This window comes from Gavia stellata, chromosome 15, assembly GCF_030936135.1.
Source record: "Gavia stellata isolate bGavSte3 chromosome 15, bGavSte3.hap2, whole genome shotgun sequence".
Lineage (NCBI taxonomy): Eukaryota > Metazoa > Chordata > Aves > Gaviiformes > Gaviidae > Gavia > Gavia stellata.
The window spans coordinates 3,416,958-3,444,342 of NC_082608.1; the positions used below are offsets into that span (position 1 = coordinate 3,416,958).

The 27,385-nt window shown below is 38.8% G+C and overlaps 1 protein-coding gene across 3 annotated transcripts in view; it reads left to right on the forward strand.

The window, feature by feature from the left end:
• SLC7A6 (solute carrier family 7 member 6) overlaps positions 1–27,385 on the forward strand; it is a 41,835-nt gene that overhangs the window by 5,080 nt on the left and 9,370 nt on the right. Inside the window, exons 1-5 of one of the 3 annotated variants that reach the window (XM_059824704.1) lie at positions 5,278–5,323; positions 12,331–12,903; positions 16,705–16,830; positions 18,658–18,802; positions 21,358–21,481. In XM_059824704.1, the coding sequence (XP_059680687.1) occupies positions 12,372–12,903; positions 16,705–16,830; positions 18,658–18,802; positions 21,358–21,481 (927 nt within the window). In that variant the 5' untranslated portion in view covers positions 5,278–5,323; positions 12,331–12,371. Of the gene's footprint in view, positions 1–5,277; positions 5,324–10,733; positions 10,762–12,330; positions 12,904–16,704; positions 16,831–18,657; positions 18,803–21,357; positions 21,482–27,385 lie in introns of those variants that run through there. The other 2 variants (XM_059824703.1, XM_059824702.1) reach the window with 2 other exon arrangements.

A 27,385-nucleotide genomic window follows, 5' to 3' on the forward strand; every position in this document is an offset into this window, starting at 1 on the left:
CATTGGCTTCAGCCTCTAGTAACTAGCTGCTTGCAAATAGGGTATCAATGTAACTACTGCTGAGTATTATTAGAATCTTCAAAGCTTCCATATTCCAGCTTTTATCAGAGAGGGAGACACGTACCACAAATGAAGAAAGAATATCAAAGAAGGACTGACAATAATAGAGCGGAATCTGTAACAGAAAGGAATTTTGCTGTTTTGTAGAACATCTGAGCAGTCGTATTAAAAGGCTGGGAGTTGCATAATACAAAAAAACCCAACAGATGTCTTCAAACCATGTCGTCCGAAAGAAATTTATCTAAATAAATACTGTGAAACTGGGTTGCATACGCTACCACTAAGGACTTCATAATCCATGCATACCCACATATTAATTTGGGACCTGAAACAAGAAAAAAATATTTATTCCTAAGAAGCTGTTTTTACAGCTAGAAATTCTCTTTAGCTTGTTTTTATAGATAATCACTTTTATTAGCCTTCAAAACAGACATGGACAAAGAGTATTATCTTTAAAAATCCCTGCAGCTTTTTAAGTCTTGGTGGAACAATGATTCTAATTCCTACGTTGTTTTCCAAAAAAATGAAGCCAGTGATTCACCCACTCTCATTAATAAATAACAGGATCCTTATGCAGTTAATTCAACATAGATAAGACAATTTGTATCATCAAAGGGTAGGGTCTCAGAGTTGAAAGATTTAGTTGTCTAAAAATTAAGTCAAACCATTTCTTTAAAAATAAGTGTAACTACAAAGGATCATTTTTTCCAAATTGACTGGGAAAAACATGATGTATTGCACATTCCACTTGTAATAGAGAAAACTACAGTAGCAAAAAAAAGTAAAATGAAAATAGAAAGTTTGGGGCATTACTCAAAGTAATACTGAAACAATACTGGAGTCCTTTGAAATTTATCTGAAGATTTGGATTTTTTTCTGTTGTTTCTTTGCTCTCCTAGCAAAGTTTTATTGCTAACATTTGAAAACTTGTCTATACTTTAGAAGATATCTATTCCCACTTCCGCTTCACAGCATGGACAGCACTGAACAAAAAGAGCTTGTAATCGCGTGCAACAAAGATATGTATAAGCAAATAACAACCTTTGATGGAAGTGGATGAGGCAGTGAAAAGGAAAAGGTAGCTGAAAAGCAACAGAACCAGATAGAAAAAATAAAATTAAAAGATGTTAAAGCTTATTTTAGTCTGTTTTAAAAAACTGCAGTATAGAGAAGCCAAGTTTTCCATAAAAGAAGGCTTAATGTTGATCTTCAGAGTATTTAAATAAGAGTGCATTTGGACAAGACAGATCCATCCCACAGTTTCTGGTCCTTAAAGGGACATTTTCCACTACCTCCTCCTCTTCCTTTTCTCTCTGGTCCTAGCTTACTCCCCATTTGTACTTTTGTGGTTATGATAGTAAAAAACTAACCTCCACAAAAGTATTGTTTTCTGCCAGCTTAGTGAGCAGAATTGCCTCACAGAGGGGGCTGGGCAAGTGCCAGAGCCCGTCAAATGCTGAAAGCCAGTGGAGTAGGAGAAGCCATGCAGCTAGGAGCAGGGGAAGATAAATTTAGAAGCCTAAATTTAGACTTTTTTTTTTATTATTGCCTAGCATTTTGGTGCTTGTAGTCACTCTCATTTGTAAGTAATAATTACTCTGCTTAAACCACCTACAGCAGAAGTTTGTATGATGGGAAGAGCAAGGTAAAAGAAGGAGCAAAGGACCAGCTAATTCGTTTTTGTAAACAAAGCCACTCCGCTTTAACCAAAGAAAAGAAACAGAGGCACTATCTGTTGCTCTCCTGAAAGACTACAGAGTACATGGTCGACACTGTGTTGTTTGAGATGATGAAGGTTGAAAACTGCTAAAAAGAATCTCTGCTTTTAAGTACTTATAAAAATTGTTATTTGCTGGGATCTGGCTAAAGCCACAGATTTACTGTCCCAAATCATTTTATGATCCCTACAAATAAATCCTGTGTCCACAGAATGTACGTTTCAAAAGAAGCATGAAAGTGGTCCCAAGACTCAAGCTGTATGGTAAAATTTCAAAAGGAACCAACATAAACCCTCAAACACATGGCTGGAAGCAACACATCCATGATAGTTAGTAGTGTAAGTTCCATGTAGCAACTTAACATATACACAACACACCTTCAATGCTGACCTTTAAGGAGCTCAGTACGTGCTCATTCTTCCATGAATTAAGTGCAGGAGCAACACATTCTTGGGGGACTTATGTGGTAAGGATATGATTAAACTCACCCTGCACACCAGAATTAATTTGCTAACAAGCACAAAGCTGATGATTGGGCTTCAGATTCACTTAGATTTAACAGCAATTTTTACCTTGGCTCTGTCATGTTCTAAAACCATTTAATGAATATCCTGTGGATTCGGTATCCTTTAGTCTGATGCAAGTTCAATTTTGGTTTGCTTAGGGGTATTTAATCTGTTTATTCTTCAAGCTTTTTCAGTTGAATTACATTTTCTAAGATGTATTTAAGTGGAAATATTAGTCAGACAAAGAACAAGCAGATAGGGCAAAACTAACAGACTTACCAAAACTCAGATTGACTTTGTTCTCACTAGCTAAAAGAGATGTGATCTTAACTGGATTAAATGAGTATCAGATAAAATCCTAGTGGAAACAAAGTATTTTTTTAGGTTTTCTCTGCTAGTGCTTAGAGAATGCACAGTCCTGCATAAACATAACTTACCGGTGGCCATTTGTGGAGGATCAGGGATGTGGCGTACAGTTTATGGAGGTAATCTGTAGCAAGAAGAGAAGAAGTAAAGGAAGGAGTCCAGATTTACATTTGGCTTCCATAATAAAACTGAAGAAGTAATTTATGAAGTTATGAACCTTGCCAAAATGGACAAAATTATTTATTTGGATGATTATTGTGAAGTTTGCTTCTGGTCATTTGCAAACACTTTAGAAGCATCGTCTAGCCTTACAATGATGTCATAACTTGGGTCTCTCACACCAACCTCTACAGTACTGTAAGTTTTCAGAATTCAAAGGGTGAACTTCTATTTTGAAATCCCCGAATGGGCATTTTTTCCAGTAAATCTTTTTCAAGGTTCTAAAATAAAATGTCATCCTCTATACTTCCAGCATATGCCTAATAATTTGTTCCTATGCTTTTCAGCTCTCACCTATTTCTTGTTCCTAAAGGCAATTTTATAATTAGCTCACATTTTATGAGTCCATTGTTTGGAGGAACGAATATTGTCTCCAGTAGATTCAATTTATGAGAGAGCTTAAAAGGCAGTCTAGCAACAACTGAAATCAGCTGCATCTTTTGCATTCACACTCAATACAATTTTTGATTAATGTGTGAGACGACTGTTGCAAGTATCCATCTACCTGAAAGATGCTGTATTAGTATTACAGAAAATAGAGCACCAACAATGACTAAACATTATTACCATTTAATAATTGCTTTCTCGTTCCTATTATCTTTATAACGGCAATCAATTAGTTTCATATTGTACAAATTTGAGTTACATTCCGGGGATGTCTTCTACATTTTTTTTATCTTCTATCAGTTCTGTACAAGTGGCTTAAAAACAAAGAAGTCATGTATCAGGGCTGTTAAGCTCCCAGAAGGCGGCAGACTGGTTTTGTTTGCTGCTTTGCAACATTGTCAGTAGTTTTAGGAGGTAATAGATTTAGTGTAGTTACCTCTACACCTACTTGCACAAGACCTAAACCCGACAAAAGCCAAACAAAGAGTTGAAACAAAGATAATTAGAGAGTTGAGATGATCAGGCTGCTTCAGATTATGACCTGCAAATGACAGTTTGTTTTGCTATGGTGGTGAAAATTAAGTCTAATGTAGGTCTCTCCCATATGCGCACTTAAAAAGGCAACTTTTTACAAAAAAGACTTTCTTCACTCATTGTTGTCCAAACACAATGTAAGGAGTATCTGGAGATATAGAGGAAGGCAGCAGCCGCTTTGTATGCTGATTGTCTCTGTGACAACAAAAGTGAAAAAACCCTCCTCGGTAAAACAAGCAAGCTTTCAGAGAGGAAATAGTATGGAAATTAGAAATGTAAGCCTCGTGGTAACAGAACTGGACTCCACCATCACATTTACTGGCATGTCTATGGGTATTACAGTGCATAGGTTGCCTTTCCCCGTTCATTTACAGCCTTATAATTTTTATTTGCCTATAAGGTTTTTACCCCGGTATATCCTATTGAAAAAAATCCACCTCTGACTCATCTGTGAGACTGTAGATAATAATCATGGACTGGGGGAGGGATAATTATATTGTTTTGAGCTAGACAAAGACTATCACATCTCCTGAACCCCGTTGTCTTTCCAGACACTGACCTTCTCTTCACTTAGCAGGGAACAGCAAAAAGGGCAGTAGAAGAACATTAAGAGGGGGCCCTAGCCTGTAGTTCACTGGCTTAGGCATGTTAAAACTATTAACCCAATAGAGGAAGGCAAACAAGAAAGCCTTCCTTACGCTAGCCCAGATAAGTCTGCTGAACGGCAAACTGCTTACTCACTATTATTTTCAGATACCACTGGGCACTTTCAATCACGATTTTGAGAGATCCATTAGAGGTACTTTATCGGAGCCAAATTTGGGGTGTGGCTGTGCCCCTCTTGAGAGCAGGAACACACTAACGGGGAGTGTTTTAGGGGTTCCCTTTTTATTTCCATATCCCCTACGGCTGGCGCTCACCACCTACTAGTCATAGCCCGAAGTATCACCAGGTTTAAGGGCTTCGACCCTCTTAGGCCCCTCATTTTCGAGCGTGTAGCTTTGCGCCATGTCATCCCCCAGGGGTTTCACAGGAGCTCCCTGTCCCCGAGGCCCTCAACTCCCCTCGGGGACCGCGGGGGAGGGCAGGGCCCACCTCCACCTGCGGCAGCCCCGGGGCAGGCCGCGGGCCCACGGCTCCTCCAGTGAGCCCGGGGTGGGAAAAGGCTCTGTTTTCGTACCGTCAGCGCTAAGCCTCTTCTCCATCTTGTGCCTGAGGAAAAGGGGAAGGATGGTTCCCAGCCCGGCAAGAGGCGGGGGGAGGTGGTCGCCCCTTCCGCCCCTCACTCGCAGGGCGCGGCGGGGCTGAGGTAAACCCGGCGGGGTCGGGTGGGAGGCCGGGCCCTGCGGCGTCTCCCTAAGGCAGACAAGGCGGGAGGCAGCGGCGGTTTCCTGCCGGGGAGGGGAGGCGGCGACGGCGGCGGCGGGCCTGGGGCCGTGGGGCGGGGCGGAGCGGAGCGGCCGCCATCACGTGTCGTGTGGCAACGAGCGAGCATCCCCGGGACACGCAACGGCGCGGCCGGCAGGAGCGGAGGTAACGCGGGCGGCCGCGCCGCCACAGCCAGCGGGAAGGTCCCGCGGGACCCCGGGGGGCCGGCACGGCGGCGAGGCGCGGTCTCCTTCCCACCTTGGGGAGGCTGCCGCGGCTGGCGGGCAGCCCGGCTCGGCGCAGGGGCTGCCGGCGGCGCAGCTTGCGCCGTGCGCGGAGGTTTCCGGCGCCTCTCCGCGCCGTCGCCTCCCCTGCAGCATCCGGGACTGGCGGCCTGAGCGCCCCGGGCCGGCTGCAGGTGTGCGGGGTGGCAGTGCGACAAATGCCGTGTATTTATTTATTCCTTTTAAAGGGTGCCTCAGCGGCAGCACCTGCGGGTGCCTCAGTCCTGACAACCCCGGGAGGGAAGCGGCTGCCCCGCGCCTCAGCCCCGAGGCGGGCGCCTCACCCCTGAGGCGGGCGGCAGCCGCTTCCCCCCCGAGGCTGACCATGAGGCGTGAAATATGTCTGAACCTCGCTTATTTTATAAGGAAAACAGGGTAACCACCGCCTGGGGAGGGAGGAGCGGCCACCGAGGGGCGAAATGACCCCAAACCCTCCCTCCTGCGGCGCGACGGCGGGACCCTGAGGGCCGGTCTCCTCACGCCGTTCCTGTCGGCGACAGCACGTCATGTCGTGCACATCCCGGCTTGAGGGTGTTTTTCTGGAGCCACGTGTGTTAATTATTTTGGCAGCAGGAAGGTATGAGGGTTGGTGCTCGGATCGGGTTATAACAGGATGTTTTTTGGTGGTGGGTGCATGTAACTGTAACTGCTCTGTTAACTAGCTATCGCAGGGAACTGAAGTGGGTTTGGTAATACCCTCCGGCGAGCATGCCTTTGTTTACTGGCATTTGGTAGTGGGTTTGATTGTTTATGTGTTACGTGACATGCATTAAATGCAATGTGATTAGGTGTGACTGTAAGTTACACCTAAAGAGTACACATGGGTATAGATTTGTAGGTAAGCGTGTGCCTTCTGACATTACTTTTCCCCTTTTTGAGAAGTTTCCTCTTTCGTGCCCCAGCATAAAAACCAAGATAAATTATTTTAACAAACTCTATTATTGTCCCTTCTGTCTTCACCTGGGTCTTATTGTATAAATTTCAGCAGATGTTCCTCTCATTGCAGCTGCTTTGTGCACTCCCAACCTCACTTCTGTCTAAATCAAGCCTGTCTACCACAAAGTCCCTTATTGTGATCTTGCTTCCATTTTTTCCCTTGGAAATATAAAAATAAATTAGAAGTGTGAAGGATATAGTGGCATGTTATTTTCTACTTGTACCTAGTGCAGTTCCCTAACTTTAAAATGATTTGGTTTAAAATCTAGGTTGGTATTACGGAGGTGGATTTGTCTAGGATTGGTACTTCAGGAAATTTTGAAAAGTTTCTGAGGCATTGTAACTGAATATCTGTTTGTGAGCTGATTATAGGTCTTTCCCTCATTTAATGTTCATAGTCTTATTCAGGATTTGTCCGAACATGTGGATAGTATGTGTATTTGCTGAACATCTCTTGTGCAGCTATGTCACAGGTGTGTATAGTCAGGACTTACTGCCATCACTGATACACCATCAAGTGAATAATTGACATAGTAAATTCTCTTTCATACCTTTTTACATGATAAACACACCTTGTGCTCTTAAAAAAATGGATGTTACAGCCAATTCTATTTGATCAAAGGTTTATTTTGTTTTTTGTGGCGCTAAAGATGGTGTGTTTGCGTATGCGAGCACAAAAGACTTGGGTGAACAGATTAGATCTTTACATTGGGGATTGCTTTTGTTGCAAGGTCTTCCTGTCTGCTAACTGTATGTATGGCAGGGAAGTGATAGTTCTCTGACCAGAAACAAGAAAAACACATACTAGACAACTCTCAGCCTTTCCCGCTTAAACGTCGAGACTGTGAGGTGCCTAAATACATACATTGCAAGGAATAGGCATTTCTGGGACTTAGAACCTTTGCTCTGTTGGTGCTTAACTCCCTGAAGACTTTCATGCTGTTTGCCTGTGTAGAGCAATCTTGACTCTTACCCAAAGGGCCAATCATTGTGTTCAGAAACAGGAGTTTTACAGCTGGTATATGTGAATGGTCAAAGTATATATGTAAAGCTATTTTACAAGAAGAGCTGGTTTATGCAATTAAGACAACTGCAGAAGACAGAGGCAAGAACACTAGAAATCTTTGCCTATGAGCAGGTATTGTATAGAAGTATAGCAAAACATAGTAAGCTTTTAGCAGTTTGGTGTTTCACATCGGTCATTAACCCACTCGCAGGTTCACCCCAAGTTGAACAAATGACAGGTCAGCTGCTGTGCTGCTCGGTGTGAGAGAGCGGATCTTGGTGGATGGTTCCTCTTTCCCTGCTCTTAAAGGAGGGCCACCCTGTAGTGCAGTGTTAGTACTTTGTTAACTGCACGTTAACCTTCATTAGCTCCTTTGGTACATGGCCAATGTGTGATAGGCCTTATCATATATTTTTAGTGAGACAATGAAGTGATCCTCATTTCAGGTCACTGTGTCCTGGTTTTGTATCGAAGCTTTCTGTACCAACGGCAGTGTCAATTCAGTAAAAAATCTTATGCGTATCAGCAAAAAGATTCCTCACAGCTGCAACAATCAGCAAAACCAAGAGTTTACGATTTTGTATTGCACAAGGGTGAGTGATGAAGAAATCCATGTGTTAGCTTGTGTGAAGGCATGAGCCTGCATTAGCCATAGCAGTCCTTTGGCAAGGCTGGCAGCATTAGAGATTGTTCTAGCAGTGTTTTGAGCTGGAGTATTACAGGATTGTTGTATTTTAGAAAATGTATACTATTCCTCTCTGGTTCTTCTCTTCCAAGCCTGTCTTCTGTTTCCACAGAAATAATGGTCTTGTGACAGAATAATGGATTTTAACATGTGTTTTTTTTTCTCAATATTGGTAATCTTGACATAGCTTCAGTTTTCTCTAGTCTCTGCTTTCCCTCTTGCTTTGTAGTTTGTTTGGTTTTTTTCAGTTGGTCAAAGCTGCTGAGTGTAGTTCCAGTTAAGATTAAGTGAAGTGCTTATAGGAAAAAAACCTGCCAATAGTTTTGTTTCTGTCATAGAGGTGGTGTAATAAGACATGCGACTCAGGCAAATAAGCAATTCCTGCCTTGAAGGCTTTAAGGATATAAAAGAAACAAGGTTAGAGAAGAGAATGAAATGCCAAATCTTTAGTGAGCTGTTCCACACACCTTCATGCAAATCCTAGTTGTCAGCAGATGCCTGAAGTTGGGAATAACAAAAGCAGACTTGGAGAGGAAGAAAGAGTATTGGGAGAAAAAATAAGCTAGATTGAGAGGATATTATGGTGGTTCTTTCTTGGGTAGGGTAGAGTAGGGCAAGAAACAGTCAAGGTCATCAGTAACAAAATTGTATAGAACTGCAGTCACGTGCTTCTAATTGAGGTGGAGACATTTGAACAGTGACAGGGTCTGTAGTTACAGGTAATTAAATGTACCTCTGAACTTCGGACCCTGAGGTAAATCACGGTGACTCAGTCTAAAACTGCCAGTGTGCGAACAAATCAGATTTAATTTTATTTGAATGATTCAATTAATTTGAATCAAATCATCAAAGTGCCTGAGTATTCAAAGTCATGTTTGTGCTTCTGAACAAGTCATACTTTGAAAGGTGTTCCAGGAAGAAATGGGAATGAGAATTAGGATATGTGGAGTAAGAAATCATAAAGCTGTGTAGTTATCCCCAAAATGATGTTGTACATCCGTGAGTCAATTCTTAACATGTTACTTAGTTTTATCCTTTAGCTGGAAGGGTTGAGAATGAACACGGCATATTTTCAAACTGGCAGTTGGATGTCATAATAATAGCTGTAGTATTCTTATTTTTTCCACTGACATTTGTCCAGAGTGATCTGCCTTCTGAAATATATTTGCAACTAGCATCCTGTCCGAGTCAAAATAGAAATGAAAAGACTCAATTTGGAGTTGTTATTTCTACGGGTCACAAATGTTCTTTAAATCCGCTTCTTATGGTTAAATTAGTCATGAAGACATCTGCTTTGATTATTTGTCCTGCTGTTTTACACATTTATGCTTTCTGATGATTGCATCATATTTGCAATTGATTATAATAATTTATATTAATTTACACAGTAATAACTGAACTTTCTCTTGTAAAGCAAACCAAATAATCTTACAAGCACATAGGCCACATGTCTTTTTGAAGGCTTAGCTCTGCTACACCAATAACAGAAAATCAGCCAGTATGTGGTTGCAAATTAATTTGGCACAAGATAGATGGAAGAGTAAATAACAAGGAGAACTGGTTAACAACTGGTGAGCTGAATTTGCTGTTGTTTTCTTTTGCAGTTTTGGGCACACCCATCTGTAGAAACTGTGTGGATCCCTCTCTCCTAACTAGGTATTTTGTTGGAGATGCCTCATTATAACACACAATAGCAGAGTTTAGTTTCTGGAAGGCTGAAAATTTTTAGTCTAATTAGAAGTGTGAAATTTGATGGCTAGTGATGCATGTGTGACCCTAGATAAGATGTTGACTCATGCATAAATGATAAAACATTTAGTAATTAACCGTCTTTAGAGTGTTTCTTTGAAATACTGAGGGGAAAATAAATCAGAAGAAGGCCAAGAAGGCCAACGGCATCCTGGCTTGTATCAGAAATGGTGTGGCCAGCAGGAGCAGGGAGGTGATCATGCCTCTCAACTCGGCGCTGGTGAGGCCGCACCTCGAATACTGTGTTCAGTTTTGGGCCCCTCACTACAAGAAAGACATGGAGGTGCTGGAGCGTGTCCAGAGAAGAGCGACGAAGCTGGTGAGGGGTCTGGAACACAAGTCTTATGAGGAGCGGCTGAGGGAGCTGGGGTTGTTTAGCCTGGAGAAGAGGAGGCTGAGGGGAGACCTTATCGCTCTCTACAACTACCTGAAGGGGGGTTGCAGAGAGGTGGGTGTTGGTCTCTTCTCCCAAGTGACTAGTGACAGGACTAGAGGAAATGGCCTCAAGTTGCGCCAGGGGAGGTTCAGGCTGGATATTAGGAAAAAGTTCTTTACTGAGAGAGTAGTGAAACATTGGAATAGGCTGCCCAGGGAGGTGGTAGAGTCACCCTCCCTGGAGGTATTCAAGGAGCGTGTGGATGTGGCATTGTGGGATGTAGCTTGATGGACATGGTGCTGTGTGGTGTTGGGTGGGTTGTGGCTTGTTGTTGTTGTTGTGTGGCGTGGGTTTTGTGGTTTTTTTTTTGTGTGTTTTTTTTTTTTTTTTTTTCTTCAGGTTGGACTCGATGATCTTACAGGTCTTTTCCAACCGTACTGATTCTGTGATTTCTGTGAAGGCATCCGACTAAACAGATTGAGGATCTCATTTTGCATTGTTTAAAAGAACACAGTCTCTATTTAATGTGGAAAAAGCTAGAAGATTCATGAGTTGGAGATGAATGATGTAATTTGTTTCAGTAAATGAAGTTTCAGTAGAAGTTACTTTTTTATTGATTGAAAATAATCTTTATAATTTTCACATCTTTAGACCTATTCTAGTTCAGGGATATCAAGTTAGATTTTCTGTATTGTAGTATACAGGTGTTGGCTTTATAATAAAGGAAGAGCATGATTAAGTTTCCCTCCAGAAAGGTGTGCCTCTAACTGCATGAGCTAAACCTTGTCTGTTTGTGTGTTACTAGATGCATACATATGTATGTAGTTTGGGTGATTGCATGCTGACCTTTCAAAATCCCCATACTCAGGGTTTTTGTCTCTTAGTTGACAAGTTTATTGTTGGAATAACAAAACCATTTGTAAAATTAGTGTTACCCCCAAAAAAGCACAAAACCTTTTTATTTTTCCCCTGCTACATCAGCTGCTCTATTCTAATTGACCCAGACTTTTTAATTCTTCTGTTCTGTAGTAAATAGCTGAAGTATACACTGAGAGTTTAGTGAGGGGCAGGGCAAATGAATGGCAGTGCATTCTGGTAATTCTGTAAGGCCTATTTATGCAGCTGATAACCCAGTAATCAAAGGTATATGTGCAATTGAAGCTGGCTTCCATACAAGACTATTCCTTGAATAGATTATTTCTTACTTGAACCTCTATAAAATGGGACTTATTTGGAATTACTGCTCATTACCAGTATATTCTTGTGCTAATAAACGTTACTAGCAGTAACTTGCTTTTGGAAGGCATGGGAGAATTTCCTGGAGACTTGAAGAAGGTCGTTCTTTTCCAAATGGCCAATTCTGAAGCAGAGAAAAATGTTTATTTCATTTCTGTGTTCTTAGGTACTGTTAAATACAGTTGCTAATGGAGGAATCTGGATTGAAACTACTGTGGGTTTTTTCATGTACAGCCTGCACTCTTAGATAACTCCCAAGAAATGAGGCAGTGGGAACTGGGAACAGCTGCGTGGAGGGGGTATGGAGTGAACTGTAGTATCAATTAGAAGTCGAGAGTTGGATCAAGGGGATTCTGGACTAAGTATCTCTTCATATTGTCCTTGGCAAGAGCCCACACTGTGTTAATAAAATGTGCAACCCTCTTACTAGATCACTTATAACTTACATGTGTAAGTACAATAATTTGCTTAATTTTTTTTAGTACTGCAGTGAATCTATGTCCATCCTTAGAACTTCCAGCTTGGTCTTCTAGTGCTTGGTTTTCTGTATCACCTCACTTTGCTTCTATATTGTTCTTTCTTCCTTTTCAACATTGGAAACCCTCAATTCCGTCCCTTCTATGCTTTTTGTTTTGTTTCGTTTTTTCCTAAAGGTAGAAGTTTCTTTCTCAGCTTAAGTTATATCGGGATTGGTCTCTTGCTCTGTGTGTGTTGTTTTTTCTGTTTATTTTAACTATGCATGGATTTACCTTTGAGTAAGAACACATATGAAATAACAAAAGGGAATGTCTCAATTTACATTTGTAAATCATAGGGTAAAAAGGTGGAAAGAAGACTTGGCAAGAAAGTCCTGGGATAAAAAATTTTATAATGATTTCAGCTGTCTATATTTTGTTTTAGATTGTGATTTGGAGTCGTGGAGAATTCACAGTCTTTCCACAATGGGAGAAAGGACAGATTGTACGAAGTCGCATAGTTCACTGGCTGAATACAGCCCCGTCAATAAATCAGACAGGACAGATCTAAGTGACAGCTGTGAAATGCAGGATGAAAACCAAAATACAATGCAACTGAAGAAAGAAATATCTTTGATAAACGGGATAAGCCTTATAGTAGGCAACATGATTGGTTCAGGCATCTTTGTCTCTCCCAAAGGAGTTCTCATCTACAGCAAATCTTATGGATTGTCTCTAATAATTTGGGCAATCGGAGGGATTTTTTCAGTCTTTGGAGCTCTCTGCTATGCTGAACTTGGAACCACTATTACGAAGTCAGGAGCCAGCTACGCATATATCTTGGAGTCTTTTGGGAGCTTCATCGCTTTTATTCGTTTGTGGACCTCACTCCTAATTGTTGAGCCAACTAGTCAGGCAATTATTGCCATCACCTTTGCTAATTACATAGTTCAACCTTTCTTCCCCTCTTGTGATCCTCCATATTTGGCTTGCCGTCTCATAGCAGCTGCTTGTGAATGTAAGTATTTCTTGAAATTTAGTACGGTAATTTTTTATCCAGGGTTAAGCTTTTATTAAAACAAATCCTACCAAGTCCCAGAGTTGTTGCATAACTGAATCTGGAACAGTTTGAGTTACAGTGGCGAAAAGAACGATTTCCAGCACATGAATAACTTGCAGGTATTCAGTCAGTGAATTACCATTTTGTCATTCAGAAGCAGAACAAGGTATTTAACTCTTCCAACTTTACTTACATGGGAAAAATGAGGGAAAAAGTTTGTTTATTTAACTCTTCCAACTTTACTTACATGGGAAAAATGAGGGAAAAAGTTTGTTTTCCTTCAAGAGGTATATTAAATCAAAACTCAAAATACTCTTGGTGTGGTCAGAGTTGTTGCAGAATAGCTCTCACGCTATGTATTCTGGTGTAATTTATTTTACAACAGCTTCTCAATGTAGACATGCTTAAGTAATTACTCTGGTAGGGTTTCAAAAGATCATTCATTCAAGATTATTCTTTATGCTTGTGGTTAACAGTAACATCAAAAAGTTGTACCTGTTGTAAGCTTTTTTGAAAAGCAGAAATTTTGTGTGCACATAAAACATTGAAATGTTTGTAATCAGATAGCTAGCTCTGTTAGTCAATATGAACAACTGTCTACGTGCTTCAAATCAGGGCTGTTCTGCTGTATCAAGAGAATGAAACTGTATGATTGTACTGTGTGTGTCTTAATTTTAGGTATTTCCTATTAAAAGTATATACATACTTTACATTTCCAGTAAACAGTGAAAAATACATTTCAGAAAGTGTGTATGGCAGTCCTTCATCATGTACTGATCATCAGCACCGTGTGTGGTGGAGTCTGCCATTCCTATTGACATGATGCTTTTATCATAAAGCTAATACAAAACTTGGGCTTTTTTACTGCCAACAGTATGTTCCAGGGAGGAGATGTGTTGCCTCAAAAAGGAACCAGCTAGAAGCAGCGCAGAGTCTGTTAAAATCACTCTAATGTTCTTTATTACAGTTGTCTATGTAGGACTAGAAGAGGGAAAAGACAGAGCAGTAGTGTGTGCTTCAAGTAGTTGGCCTCTATAACTAGTTGTGAGCATTATGGCTTCCCCTTCCATTTTCATAAGTTAATTTGTTACTGTTGGGAAAGCACTAATGTGCTGGTCCAAGTAGCAGGAAGAATAATCACAAACTTATTCCAAAAAATCTGTCAGCTTACTCAGTTCTGTTCCCTCAGTCTCCTTCCTCCCTTCCAAGCGTGTGTCCACATCTTGTTGTGACACCTTCAGGAAAGAAGTGAAGCACCTGTAATGTCATGTTCTCATTCCTTAAACAGATACTGTCCCAAGGTCCCCTGGCACAGGTTCAGGAGTGTGGGGTGAATCTGCCTTCCACTTAAGGTATCTCACATCTGAGGGGAGTTAGCCCTTATAAAAAGCAGCTTATCAAAAAGCAAGAAATTAAGACAAAGTGATTCACTTAAAATTATTATATAGTAGATGTAGAAAGACAACGTGACATTCTGTACACTTGCTGCTAAGAGGGCACCTTTTTCTTTAGTGGAGACGTGACAGCAAGATCACTGTCATGTAGGTGTAACAACTTACTTTAACTGTCCATTTTATGGTTTAAATGCTTGTTCTGCCCTGCTCTAGGTGTCAGTGCTGAGACTCTCTCCCCTGGTCTACAACTTCATTTAGCTGTTCCTGTTAAAGCCTACACTTCTTCCTGGCCTAGCAGGGCTGATGTTGTGTGTCAAATCCTTAGATCTGGAAACGATTAATACTTTATTAATGAAGTTGCTGGGAGTGGAAGTCTGAACATTGTTTAGGTACAGATTGTATGTGAGAATGGGTGGGTTTGTTGTGGGGTTTCTTCTTGTTATTTTTTTTTTTTAAACTGTAGTAACAACAATACTAGATCTAGCGTGAGATCAGTGTTAGTGTTACACAGTATTACTTTGACAATAATTTTGACAACAGGGGGTGGCATCTGCTGCTACAGAACTAAACTTGACAGTTCTCAGGAGCTTTAAGTATCTAAACATTAAGTTGAACATGAGAGAATAATTTTAGTAAAAGAAAGAGGGAGGGAATGTGGCTTATTCAGATTCTTGATTATCTTTTTTCTTTTTTGTAAGATACAGAGACAGAGTAGCATTTCATCTGAAGTAGAGACCAAGCCCTAACTCACTAAAATAAGGAGTTAATAATAATTACTCCCAATGAAAGTTCCTTAAAAAAAAAAAAAGCCGAAATAAAATCTATGAGCAAACAGTCTGTAGATAATACTGGTCATTAATACTGAAGAGCAGAGACCAAGCAGAGTTGTTTTTTTCCTGAGGGTTCTTTGGAAGCTGCAGCAGTCCTGACTTTTGAAATTTGATACAACTGTTTTTTTTCCCCTCAACTTGCCAAGCTCAGTGGAATCTTGTTCAGCCATTCCACTTGGCCAGGCTGTCTAGTATATTAGTGCCATGCTTTTGAGATCATTACCTTTCTTTTGTTATCTTTTTAAAATGACTACTTTTCTATTTGGTAACTGTGCCAAGTACATTTTTATCTTAATAGTATCACATTATTCTTGGATTATGGGAAAGGAAGTAATTTATTACACCCTTTCATTTAATTTTTATTTGCTACTACCTTACTACTTAAACAATGAAGTTTAGTTTTTATTTATATGCGTATTTAAAATACATCGTACAGGAAAATTGGAGATTAAAAGTACAGTAGAATATAACCACTTTCTTACTAGCTAGAGAAAAAAAAAAGAGATTGGGGAAAATATTTAAACTTCTGGGTTGGAATCAATAATGTAATAATAATAATATGGATAAGAAAAATATGCACTGAATTAGTATTTTGTTCCATAAAGAATACTGAAGATACTGAATCCTATTCAATATTTAGCATTTGAGTTCAGGCAGAAGTTGTCTGGCTCTCCACTTGAGGAAAAAGTAATAAATGCAAAAGCAAAATGTCGAGAGCCATGAGAACAATGTATTTCAACAATAGGTCAAAAACTGTTTGTTGGGGAAGTTGATCATATGAGTAAGTTTAGTCAGCCACTGTTAGTGAAATACTTGTGAAATCTGAAAGTCCCATTTCAAGTTCCATTAGAATCTTGTGAAATAGGTCTGGCACTAATTTATTTTGGGATAGAGGAAGAAATATACTTAGAATACTCATTACTTACTACCAGTTATTAAAAATCCAGATTAATGTTGCTTTAGCTGTAAAGCATATGTTACTTGGTCAGATCTGTTCTAACCTCACTTAGTGATACAGTGTAATACAACTGGAAAAGTGTATTGAATCGCCTGTGACCATATTCAATATTGCAAATACTCCACGGATGTTGAACTCAGCCTAACAAGGAAGGATGAAAAAGCCTTTTCAAACACTATTTTAATATGTTTGCCTAAAGGAATTTCTAGATAATCTTTCATTTATCAGAACAGTATTGATACATTGAAATGAATTATTTCATGTAATGGTTTCTTTAGCTTCAGGGTAGTGGCAGAATGTAGCTGATGACGGGTAGCATTAGGAAAATGGGCATGTAATCAGAGGTCTTTCCTTCCATCTTTTGAAACAGTGTGTTCAGAACATCTGTTTCCTACTGTTTTGTTTAAACCAGGGTGTTTTCAGCCCCAGTGCATTTTGCTTAGTTTAACCTAAGTATTAGTATAACAGGTAAGTGCATATTTAGATTTTAATTTAAAATATTTGAAAAATGAATTAAACTGAGTATTGTTCAAATAGTCTTTTCATTTTTCTTTTTTTCTTTTTTTTCCCCCCCTAGGTCTTCTAACATTTATAAATTGTGCTTACGTTAAATGGGGAACACGGGTGCAGGATATATTTACTTATGCTAAAGTCACTGCTCTTATTGTCATCATCATAACAGGACTTGTTAAAATATGCCAGGGTAAGCTTATAAAATTAAAGCAAAGGTTTGTATTTATCAGTTAAAGTGAGTAACTGGTCTAAAGACTGTAAAATACCTCTGTATGCATTATCAAATTCCTCAGTACAAGCACAATATAGCCACTTTGAAAACACCAATAATATCAATGTTAGGCATTATTATGACATTATATCATGAGAAGCTATCCTATCTCAGTTGACTTTGAACTGGGTGAAAGAAGGTAACTGATTGCTCAGCGATGTTGTGCAATTTACAGCCTGCAGTATGGAATAATAAAGGAAATGAAAACAGCAAAATACAGAGCTAGCAAAATACGATGGGAGTGGAGAAACCGGTAAATTTCTGTAAGGTACATACTGCTTTAGAATGAGATCAACTGAATGGTTTTTTTACAAAAATAATTTTGTGCAAGTCTGAAAGTGACTGAACTTAAAGCAAAAATAGATTTGTAGGAACACGTAAGTAGATTTGTGAAATAGCACCTTTTTTTTGCTCAGATCCTGAGCTCTATTATAGCTGTTGAGAATTAGAAAGTTGTTGGGGTTTTGGGTTATTTTTTTTTCTTTTAATTTGTGTGTGTGTGTTGGGTATCGTGCCTTCAAGTTAGAGGAATTCTGAACTTAGTTTTGTTCTTAGCCCTTCCTTTGGGGAGAATTTATTGGTTTGTTAGCCTAGAAAAATACCCTGCTTTCAAAGCTGCCATAAAGGTCTTTCCCTGGCAATCTGGCAATTTGTGTCCTTTGCTCTAACCGGTTATTGTTGAAAGTCCATGGGCAAGGTAATTATTGTGAATAGAACAAGAATATGCATGTGAGCACCATGCTGGAATGTTTAATCCTTAGCACGTCTGCCCATCCCTTGTTTTGTAGATACTGAGCTAGTTCACTACTAACTTCCTTGACATTGTCTCCCTTCTGTGTTTCTAACTCAGCAGTTGCTCTGCCTATGTCTGTGCCAAGGGAATGGAAATGTCTGATGAGGATAAAAAAGAGAAAGTAGTGGAGATATTTTAGAGGCCTCAAATATTTTCATGGCCAGTTTTTATGAAGTCTGAGCATTTCAGGATGCATAGTACAGGGCACGTTTTGCAGTTACATAGTTAATCACCTTTTTGTGTTTGGTGGTTTTGTGTGTGTGTCTGCATATGTAAAATAGCCTGAATTTATAAAACTGCCATTGATGAGCTTGTCTTGACTCACTTAAAGTCAAAAGATGGCACAAGTTCTCACAAATACCAGTGCAAAAAACTATACACTTTTTCTCTTAGCTTGGGAAACTTTTATCTCAAGTAGCAATAATATTTTATGTTCTGTTAATTGTTCGCAGTTTTCTATTTTTAACAGCTAAAACTTAAATATCCATTTAGTTTTCGGGGTTTTTTTTGTCATAGTTACCTAAAATCCACTGTAATCTTTGTTTTCTGCATAGGCTAAATGATTGAAAATTTAAAAGGATGTAGAAGGATAGAGTGAATTATTTTATAAATATATATGTTATAAAAAATACCCTTACCCTGAGTACTGTCATTGCCAGTTGTTTGTAGCTTAGTCTGAACTTAATGTTCCTGAACTTTTTGTGCCATTGTGGACAAGCTAGGTGTTTAATTATAGAACAGTATCTTCCACAGAGCATCATTTTCAGTAGTTTAAATGTCATGCTTATTCTCATGGCTGAAGCACAGAGTAGAATTGGAAAAAGGGCTTAATAAGTAGGTTTGAAGCAATTAGGGCTTCTGAGGGGTTTTTTTGTATTTGTGAGCCAAATTAATAAAAAATTACTTGCTGTATTTTATTATCCTGTACTTCATTGCATCTCTTCCACACACAGGACATTCATCGCACTTTGAGAACTCTTTTGAGGGATCCTCTTTTGATATTGGAGACATTTCCCTCGCACTCTATTCTGCCTTGTTCTCTTACTCTGGCTGGGATACACTCAATTTTGTAACGGAAGAGATCAAAAACCCTGAAAGGTAAACAAATTTGAGCTTTCTAAACCTGGGTAGTTCCCAAGTTGCTCGTTTTGTGGCTGTCTTTCACTAATGAGTTTTGAGCTTACACAGAAATGAGTAGAACTGCTCTATGCTTAGATGGTAAGGCTGTAAACAGCCACTAGCAAAGATTTAGTAGTTTTAAACTCCATTAAAAACTGGAAAAAAAAAAAAAAAGGGTAAGAATAAGTAAGTCTAGGTGATTGCAGGATGCTGTATTCAGTGCTTGATAAGCTTTCGGTTCAAGATGTTTATTACAATAGGTGTTAATGTTGCAGTGAAACAGTTACATAAGTGTAGTCTGTGCTGTGTTTATCTGTGCAATAATTCTGATTTCATATTTAAGAATGTTATCTTTTCCATGAATTTATGCTCCAAAAGTGTGACTGACTAATCTTGTTCAGTTGTGAGTCTGTAAGCAGATGCCGTTATGTTAAAAATAGAATCCCATTTGATCATTTTTACTTCCTATTATAAGCAACAGCTCAGATTGCTGAACTGCGAGATAAAGAATGGAAGAGGTTTTGTGGTTTGTTTGTTTTTTTTTTTTTTCTTTCCAATTCTCCCAACTGATTTTGACTTCTCTAGTTTGTTCTGTTACTCCTGAGTTCTATGCTGTGCATTTCTTTGACCAGGAAAGTTATCTATTAAAAAGATAAAATAGCAGGTAAGTATTTTAACTCTAAAAATAGCTATTTTTAGTCAGACTGAATTTCACGTTGACAGTGTTTCCTGAAATTGTCTTGCAAAGATTTGTTACATGTGTTCAGAAGAGATGTATATTTTGTCTTTGCATCAGTCATTTGGTCCTTCAAATTAGTTTCTTTCCACTGAAAAAGCTCCCCTTTTGAGTGCTGTTGCAATTCCTTTTCATATTTTTAAAGTTACGGTTCTGTGTTATCAGTTGGATAACTCTTGTATTAGATGTATGGTTTTAAAATATAATTTTTCTCACAGGATATTCAGCTGTTGAAAATTTCTTTAGATTCATTTGCTATTTATAGGCATCAGTGCCTAATACATGCTTCGTTCTTGGTAACAATTGCAGCTGATAAAATGAACTTCAGATTTCAGCTTTCTACACTGACAATTCTTGGGAATAGTGAGATGTTCCAGACTTCTATAAAATTACTCCAAGAATTACATATTTTTCATATTCACTTGATTCATAGTGCCCTCATGTTTGTCCAGTCAAATGCTGCAATCCAGAAGTTAAATTTGAAACGGTCCCTTGGCTTTAATCTTGGGTGATGCAAAGTCCTTAAAATGCCATTTCAGCTTTTTGTTACATTACGTAACACCTCTGAATTAATTTCTAAGTGGTTTTCTAATGCTGTTTCTTCTCTGCGCTGAGGTTCACGGGTCTCTTACTGTTAGTGTGCAACCTGGAAGCAGAGTCAGAACTCCCAGTTACTAATTTACTGATTTATATGGAGGGGGTGTGGTGTGTGTTTGTTTTTCTGCTTCCACAGCATCAGACAGACCCAACTGGAGTTTTGGGCCTCATGAAATTTTTGAGGAAACTTCCAAAGTGCATTTTGTTTTTCTGCTTTGTTGGGTTTTTGTTAGTTTGTTGTTACTGAAAACTGTGTTCATGGCAAATGCTCATCAATTTCACCATGCCGTGTTTGATTTCAAACTGGACAAATGCAAGAGTAACGCTCTCAGTTCTGCTTTCCCTTTTGAGACATTTGAATACCCCTGCAAGCTTTGGGGAAAGAATAAGGCTGAGAAAAGCCAAAGCCTAAAATTAAAAGTTTGCTTCTGCTGCTGCTCTGCAGAGTTTCTCCCTGTGGAGCTGCAGACTCAGGGCTGTGAGTTTACCTCAGCTTTAATTTAATCTTACCTGTTTACATCTAAAGGTTTGCAGTGTTTTCATGTTACTCTAGACTTTTTTTTCATTACTTTCTAGACATGTGTTTGCTAGTAAGATACACCACATCCAGAGATTCACATCTGTGCAGCAGTTTTGGATCTGCCCTCTGCATCTCTACTTTCTGCAGTTACGCAGCCCAATTAGTTTGTTCTCTGCAGCGATAAGTGCAGATGAGAAGATCAGGGGTTTGGTTTAGTGGATCTCCCTGCATCAGTTCTAGAAGTAGGTGCTAGAAGAACATCAGCATTCCCCAGGGAGAATGAGTGCAGTGACTCAGAGCTCTGATCCTTAGGGTTCTAGTTGTGGTAATTAACAGGGCCAGTAGGAAATAATTTAAAGCATGTAAATTTGAAGGCTATTATTACTGATCTGGAAACCCTGAAGTTAGGGTACTTGAAAAGCAGTTGCATAGAACGCCTTTTCACACATAATTCAGGTTTTAAGTTATTGCAAAAAATTCAATTTTCCAGTATTCTATATTAAAATTTCTAGTTTTAAAAGAAACCGAACGCTTCCAGAGATACCCATTTTGAAATCTTTACTATATCTTCATACTTTTTATCTCTAAGGTAAAGGATGCAAATAAATAAGTTTATTCTGTTATTAATGGATTTTTTTTTTTTTCCTGGGTTGTGGGTTTTGGGTTTGTTTTGTCTTACAGGAACTTGCCACTGGCTATTGCAGTGTCTATGCCAATTGTGACTGTTATCTATATTATGACCAATATAGCTTACTATACAGTGCTGGATGTCGAAGCTGTTCTTTCTAGTGATGCTGTGGCAGTGGTAAGTTGACCATGTGGTATTTTGCTGTATTATTCACTTTTCACCTTCTAGGGATGCATTTCATTTTGAGGGACAGAACAGGAAAAATCCCTAGTTTATTATAGTACTTCACTGAATACAGGAGGACAGAACAACTCATCATGAATAATTTAATCTTAAATAGAAAATTAGGTAATGAAACCACGTATAATAATAATATATTATCAGATTTATTAAAACAAACACAGATGCATCTTGTTAATGTATTTTGCAAAGACGCTAATTAGAGTTGTGCACTTTGAGCTGATTGTAAATTAGACTCATTAGTACATAATTGTCTTCTCTATTCCTTCATGCTGCAGTATTTAGAAAGCTGGAGCGGTATGCAGAACAGTGTTGCACTGAGCTGTATTCTATTGAGCTAATAATTGGTGTAATGCATATCTGTAAATGGATGTGTTGCAGCTCCACTATGACAAAGTTCAGCTTTGTATCTCTTTTTTTAATAACTTAAATCTCTGTCTTCCCAGCATTGTATTAATTCCAACAACTTTTAATATTTTGAAATTCATTGTTTCTTGTATATGGATGGAAGTTTGACTCCAATTAAAATATATAAGCTTCTTAAAGTAAAAGCTGGTCAAAACATGTTTTATACTTAAAGCTAGTCATTAAACAAAAGTGAAGGGGTTGTTTTTGCCCTGTAGCTGGTGAATTAATTGGATAGTTCTGGTTACTATATCCTTTAAATTTAAGACTTGCAAAATTTAATCTTCTTTGTGGTTATTTAAATTGCAGGAAAAGAAATAGCTTTCCTCCCTTTTAGATTTCCAGTTGGCTTCTAAAGTTTAAGTAGTTAGACAATGGACAGAGAGTTTTAAATACATCAAAATAAAGGAAGTATTTACTCAGTTCCCACAGAGGATTACTATGATTAAAAACTGTCTTAGCAAATCAGCAAACTCTGATTTCAGGTATTTAGGCAGATGGTTCTGTAAAAGCACGTACTTGACTTTCTTTCAAATTTGAGAAATATTTATATTTAATGTAAGCTTTCAAAATAGTTGATGGTAAATGTGGGCTGTAACTTGTTATTTCAAATGTAATTATGCAGATGTTTATTTCAAAATGTATTGAAAGTAAATAAATTTTAATTCTTTGCCTCTTTTTAGCTGGAATATGGAAATACAAAGTTGTTATAAAATATATTGTGAAAAACTTGGTAAAACACTTCAGAATGAAACAAAACAAGGCAAGGACAGAAAATACTTAATTTTGAATCAGCATATGCTAAGGGGTAATAAAATCTCCAGGAATATTTATTTCTGTTGTAGGCTATGGTATCCCCTATAAAGTGACTTTCAGTGACTTATAATGGAATTTTAATTCTTGTCTAGAATTAATTAATCCAGACAAAATTAAAAGCCAATACACAGTCCACTGTCTGTCCTGACTTCTGTAAAGCAATATGCTTTTTTTTTTTTTTGCAACAAAGACTTGAAAAATGCACTACTTTGACAGCAGTGAAATTCTGCAATCCAGCCTATCCCCTAATAGTATTCTGTGTCTACTCTACTGCTCTTGGCCTTTGTCATCACAGGGTTTTATACAGCTGTTTGGTGAATGGGATCAGGAAAACTGATCCACCCTGGGAGACTGGGGGAATAATTCATAGTGGGCCTGTCCGATCTATGTTGCTGTACACAGCAAGTGGTAGCACTGCAGCAGCCGTGGGTGGCCAGATAAAGGAGGGACGACGGATGCTTGAACCTTACTACACATGTGAAACCCAGGCCTAAATTTTTCTCATTGTGTATACACTTTATTTAGTTGTTCTTTGACATTGTTCTTAACCAAAAGTGAGTATATATTTATTTTTGTGTGTGTGTGTGTATACATTTATGTATATACACATGCTGTGTAATTTTACACGAAATTGTAGTACTCAAAATTGGACAGATCAGGTCTTCCTCTCTATTATAGGATGCATCCAGACATGGAGGAGAAAAAAGGAAGACTTAAGAATGATATAAATCCTTAGTCAATCTAATTGCATGCAGAGATATTGGGCAACCAGGATAAGAATGAAAAAATATGTTTGTGATTTCCAGAGTTACTAAGGAATTTACTTCTTGTACTAGTTTTAATGAAACTTGACAGAGTGAATGACTTTGGAAGTCTAGAGCTGCGCTCTTTCACTAGATCTCAGGATTGCAAAATACTTGTACTTAAAAGTTTAGCTAATGTTCTATCTGAAGGCATTTTTGCTGAGAGATCTCATCAGCTGGCAAAGAGCGGTCTTCTGATTGCCGCTACTTATATCCCTTTTAGAATGACAAGGTGAAAGTGCAGCTGAAGTTTAACACTTAACACATGACTCATTAAAGATTCCTTTTCATTGCTGATACGAATTTAATTGCCCAGTTTTATGAAACCAACTTTAAGCTTGATTTACTAATACATTAGGAAGTAGCGTGGACCTCTGGAAGGATGTCTGTAGAGTGGAACACTTGACACTGAAGACCTGACATGTGCACTATACATCCTTCAGGGGTGTTTTACTTTGGACTACCTCTAATGAGGTCTCGTGGACTGAATGCTTATATGTGGTTGGATTGCAGTAGGGGAGTGTAGTAGGTATGCTGTTGAAGTGCATCTTCCAATTTAGCCTGTTCTAAAAGCTTCCTTTACCTCCGATGCTAAACAATGTGAACCAAAAAGCAGTTAAGTGGCAATAATTGCGAGAGTTGCTTCAAAAGCGCACTTGCGGTCCAAATTAAAGCACTCACAATGCACCCATAGTTTTCTAGTGAATAGGGGTAAAAAAAGAGCTAATGCCTGTAATGGTCTGTATTTGAAAACCCTCCTATAATACAGAAATGTAAAAATCTTCATGATGAAATTTCTCTGGGTGGTGGAAGAGAATTTTATCCTCAGTGGAATCTTTAAGAAGACTAAGGGCATTGTGGTCAGTGGATGAATGAAGAAAGGACATGAGAATTAAGCCATTCAAAAAACTAATCTGATCAAAATGAGCCACGTTGATCTGCTCACATATTCTACATGTGATATATGATACAGATTGCTGTAGCTTCCTTATTGCCCTCTATGTAGTTGTAGGGTGAAAATTACAATAATGATTTTTTAAAGAAACATGGTAGTAATATTGCTGCATTTTAGGGCTTTTTATATAGTAAAGCAGCAGTTAAGTTTAATCTTTCATTGTTGCTGTTTTGGGAAGGAATGGAGTAGCTTTCTCCTATTCATTTCAGTCAAGGGCTTTGAGCTGGAAAGGAGGGGAAAGCTATTTCTAGTTTCTAAATTATGAGAGTAAAAGAAATATTAGTAACAGTGTACCTTTCCACATCACCTTGCATACTGTTTTTCTTGGTGGCTGGGAGGTGAAAGAAGTCTTACCAAGGGATGATATGGAACAAAATGATAAAATGTCCTTCTTTCATTTCAGTATTAGCTTCACTGTGGTATAGTCCCAGTGTTGGGGCTAAGAAATTTTTTTATGCTCTTTTTTGTTTAAGTAGTTTAATACAGCAACAGCTAGCTTAGAAATTCTGCAGATGCTCTTCAGATGGTTGCTGATGATGTAAAAATCACTTTCTTTTTCAAAGATTCCTATCAGAGTTTCACAGTTGACTTCTGTTCTACCTCATTATACAAACCATCGTGACCCTTACTGTTAAGTTTTATGCATATGAAGCAGTTACTCTGTAGCACAAACACACTTAAAATAAATAAATAAAAGCAGAAATTTTATCTCACCTTCCCCTGTCACTGAACAACTGGTTTTTTGCATCTGAGAGTGCCATTGTATTTTTTGTTTGTGAAGGGGGCAGCCGGCTCCCCAAGCACTTTTTGGGCTGCTTCGTCTTCTAACAGGAAGGAACATACTGGCTGCTAGTGCATAGCTTGTTACCTGCTTCCTGTGTTTAGTCATGTCTGGGGTTTTTTGATTGAGTGTGTACAATAGGTGATGTTTGGCAGTTTACTTCTTTTACTTGGAAAAGCTAGAAATTATTCTTGGTTGAAGCAAATGGTTATCCTGCATAGCTGGCTGTCATCTTTCTTGGAGCTGTACAGCTTTGTCTATAGATTGGGGATAAAGATGATGACTTCAGCTGCGTCTTTGAATACCATCTTGAGGGTCCAGCATTGATCAATACAATTTACCCTGGTGTACTCATATTCTAGAGCAGACTTGCTTTGCTTTGACATGCCCTCTTCCTCAGTGAAACAGGAATGTGGGAGACTGTTTTAGCCGTTTTATTCTTCTTTGGTGTATAGTTTAACAAATGATGAGTCTCTTTCTTCTAACTGAATTCAGCTGGTCTTAAGTTACTCTTAGACCTTTTGGCTATTACTTCTCTTCCTTCATATGGCCAGTCACTGGCTTCTTTTCTGAAGAGGAAAATCTGCTTGTCTTTGGCTGCCAGTGTCACATCCACCTTCTTTGCTTGTACTGGCACCTCCCAGTAAGGTTTCTTTGGATGAAGTGCACATTCTGTATCTTATAATGGAAGAACTCATTAGGGACAGGCAGTTGCTTTTAGAAGAGAGCTAGTTAGTAAGTCATTTGCCTTCTTTCTTGGAGCTAGCCATAATTCACTACCAATGCAGCCTGTTGCCAGTTATGTAGAAGTTCTGTGGCTTTGGAGGCCAAGCTGAAACGTTGAGCCAGAACTTGAAGGAGTGCCACATAATATTTTCAATACGAGAAAGATAAGAGACGTCGGGAAAATATTGAACCCTTATTCTACAGCTAGCTATTAAAAATGATAAGAACAGGATAAACTCCTGAGAAGATTTAGATGAAGTATCTTCAGCACCTCCATGACGACATAATCAAACTGGTTTACCATCGCAGCTGGTGTCTGTAATCTTTAATGTGGGTCATGCAGAGGAGACATGTTACATGAGGTACGCGTGCAATGTATTAATGCAGTGGAGTAGTGCTGGTTTCTCTTCACATAAGATTGTATTGAGTGACCTAAAGATGAAGAGAGAATTTCATGCTGGACCTTGCACTGCGCTGGAACCTTTCTCTCCAAGAAAAGGCCTTGCCAATAATTCAAGGAGGGAATTATGTCTGAGTAGAATCAATCAACAGAATGGTGGTTGAAACATGAATTGCAAGAAACCCGAACATTGAAATTGCTTTCTTTTGCACCTTTACAGTTTTCTGACTGTTTTCAGTTGATGTGCACTCTCTTTCCTTTCTTTAATATATGTGACATTAAATCTAATTTGGTCAAACTGAACGGATGTCATACAGTATCTTGACAAATGTAATCCATGGCAGTCGAAGAAAGCTTCATCTACTCCGTGGCTTTTTTGCATGTGCAGCTTCCTTATTGCCATAAATCATAGTTTCTTTGTTTCCTTTAGGAAGTAGCTCCTTAAAGGCCTGAGAAGCTAAAAAATTCAGAAAAGAGACTGTAGTTCAGACTGCCAAATCTTCCTGTAATGTGGGAATGTATATATACCCTGCCTCAAGAGAAAAGTCAAAGCTGAATTAATTGCACTTCCAAGATACTAGTCAGATTGCTCATATATATTAATCTCCTTACTGCTCTATATGACTTTCAGAGTAAGAACGTTACAGAAATGGGCGTGGAAAAGCTGGCATGTGCCATAGGATCTTGAAATGAGCTACATAAAGAGGCTCTGTAGATACCTTTTAAGCCTTCCTAAAAGAAACACTTCATAATCTTTGGGTATAGTTTTGTATAAGTTTCCTATTCATGTTAGACTACATTCTCTTTGCATTTATCCATCTGATCAATACTGTTTAGTGCTTTGCCAGCCTAGCATGTGCTCGCAGCTCATTATGCTCTCAGTATAGTCTGACATTTTTTTGTGTGCCTGTGAGTGCACTTTTTGTGTGCAGCTAAGCGTGATGAAACAGTTTTC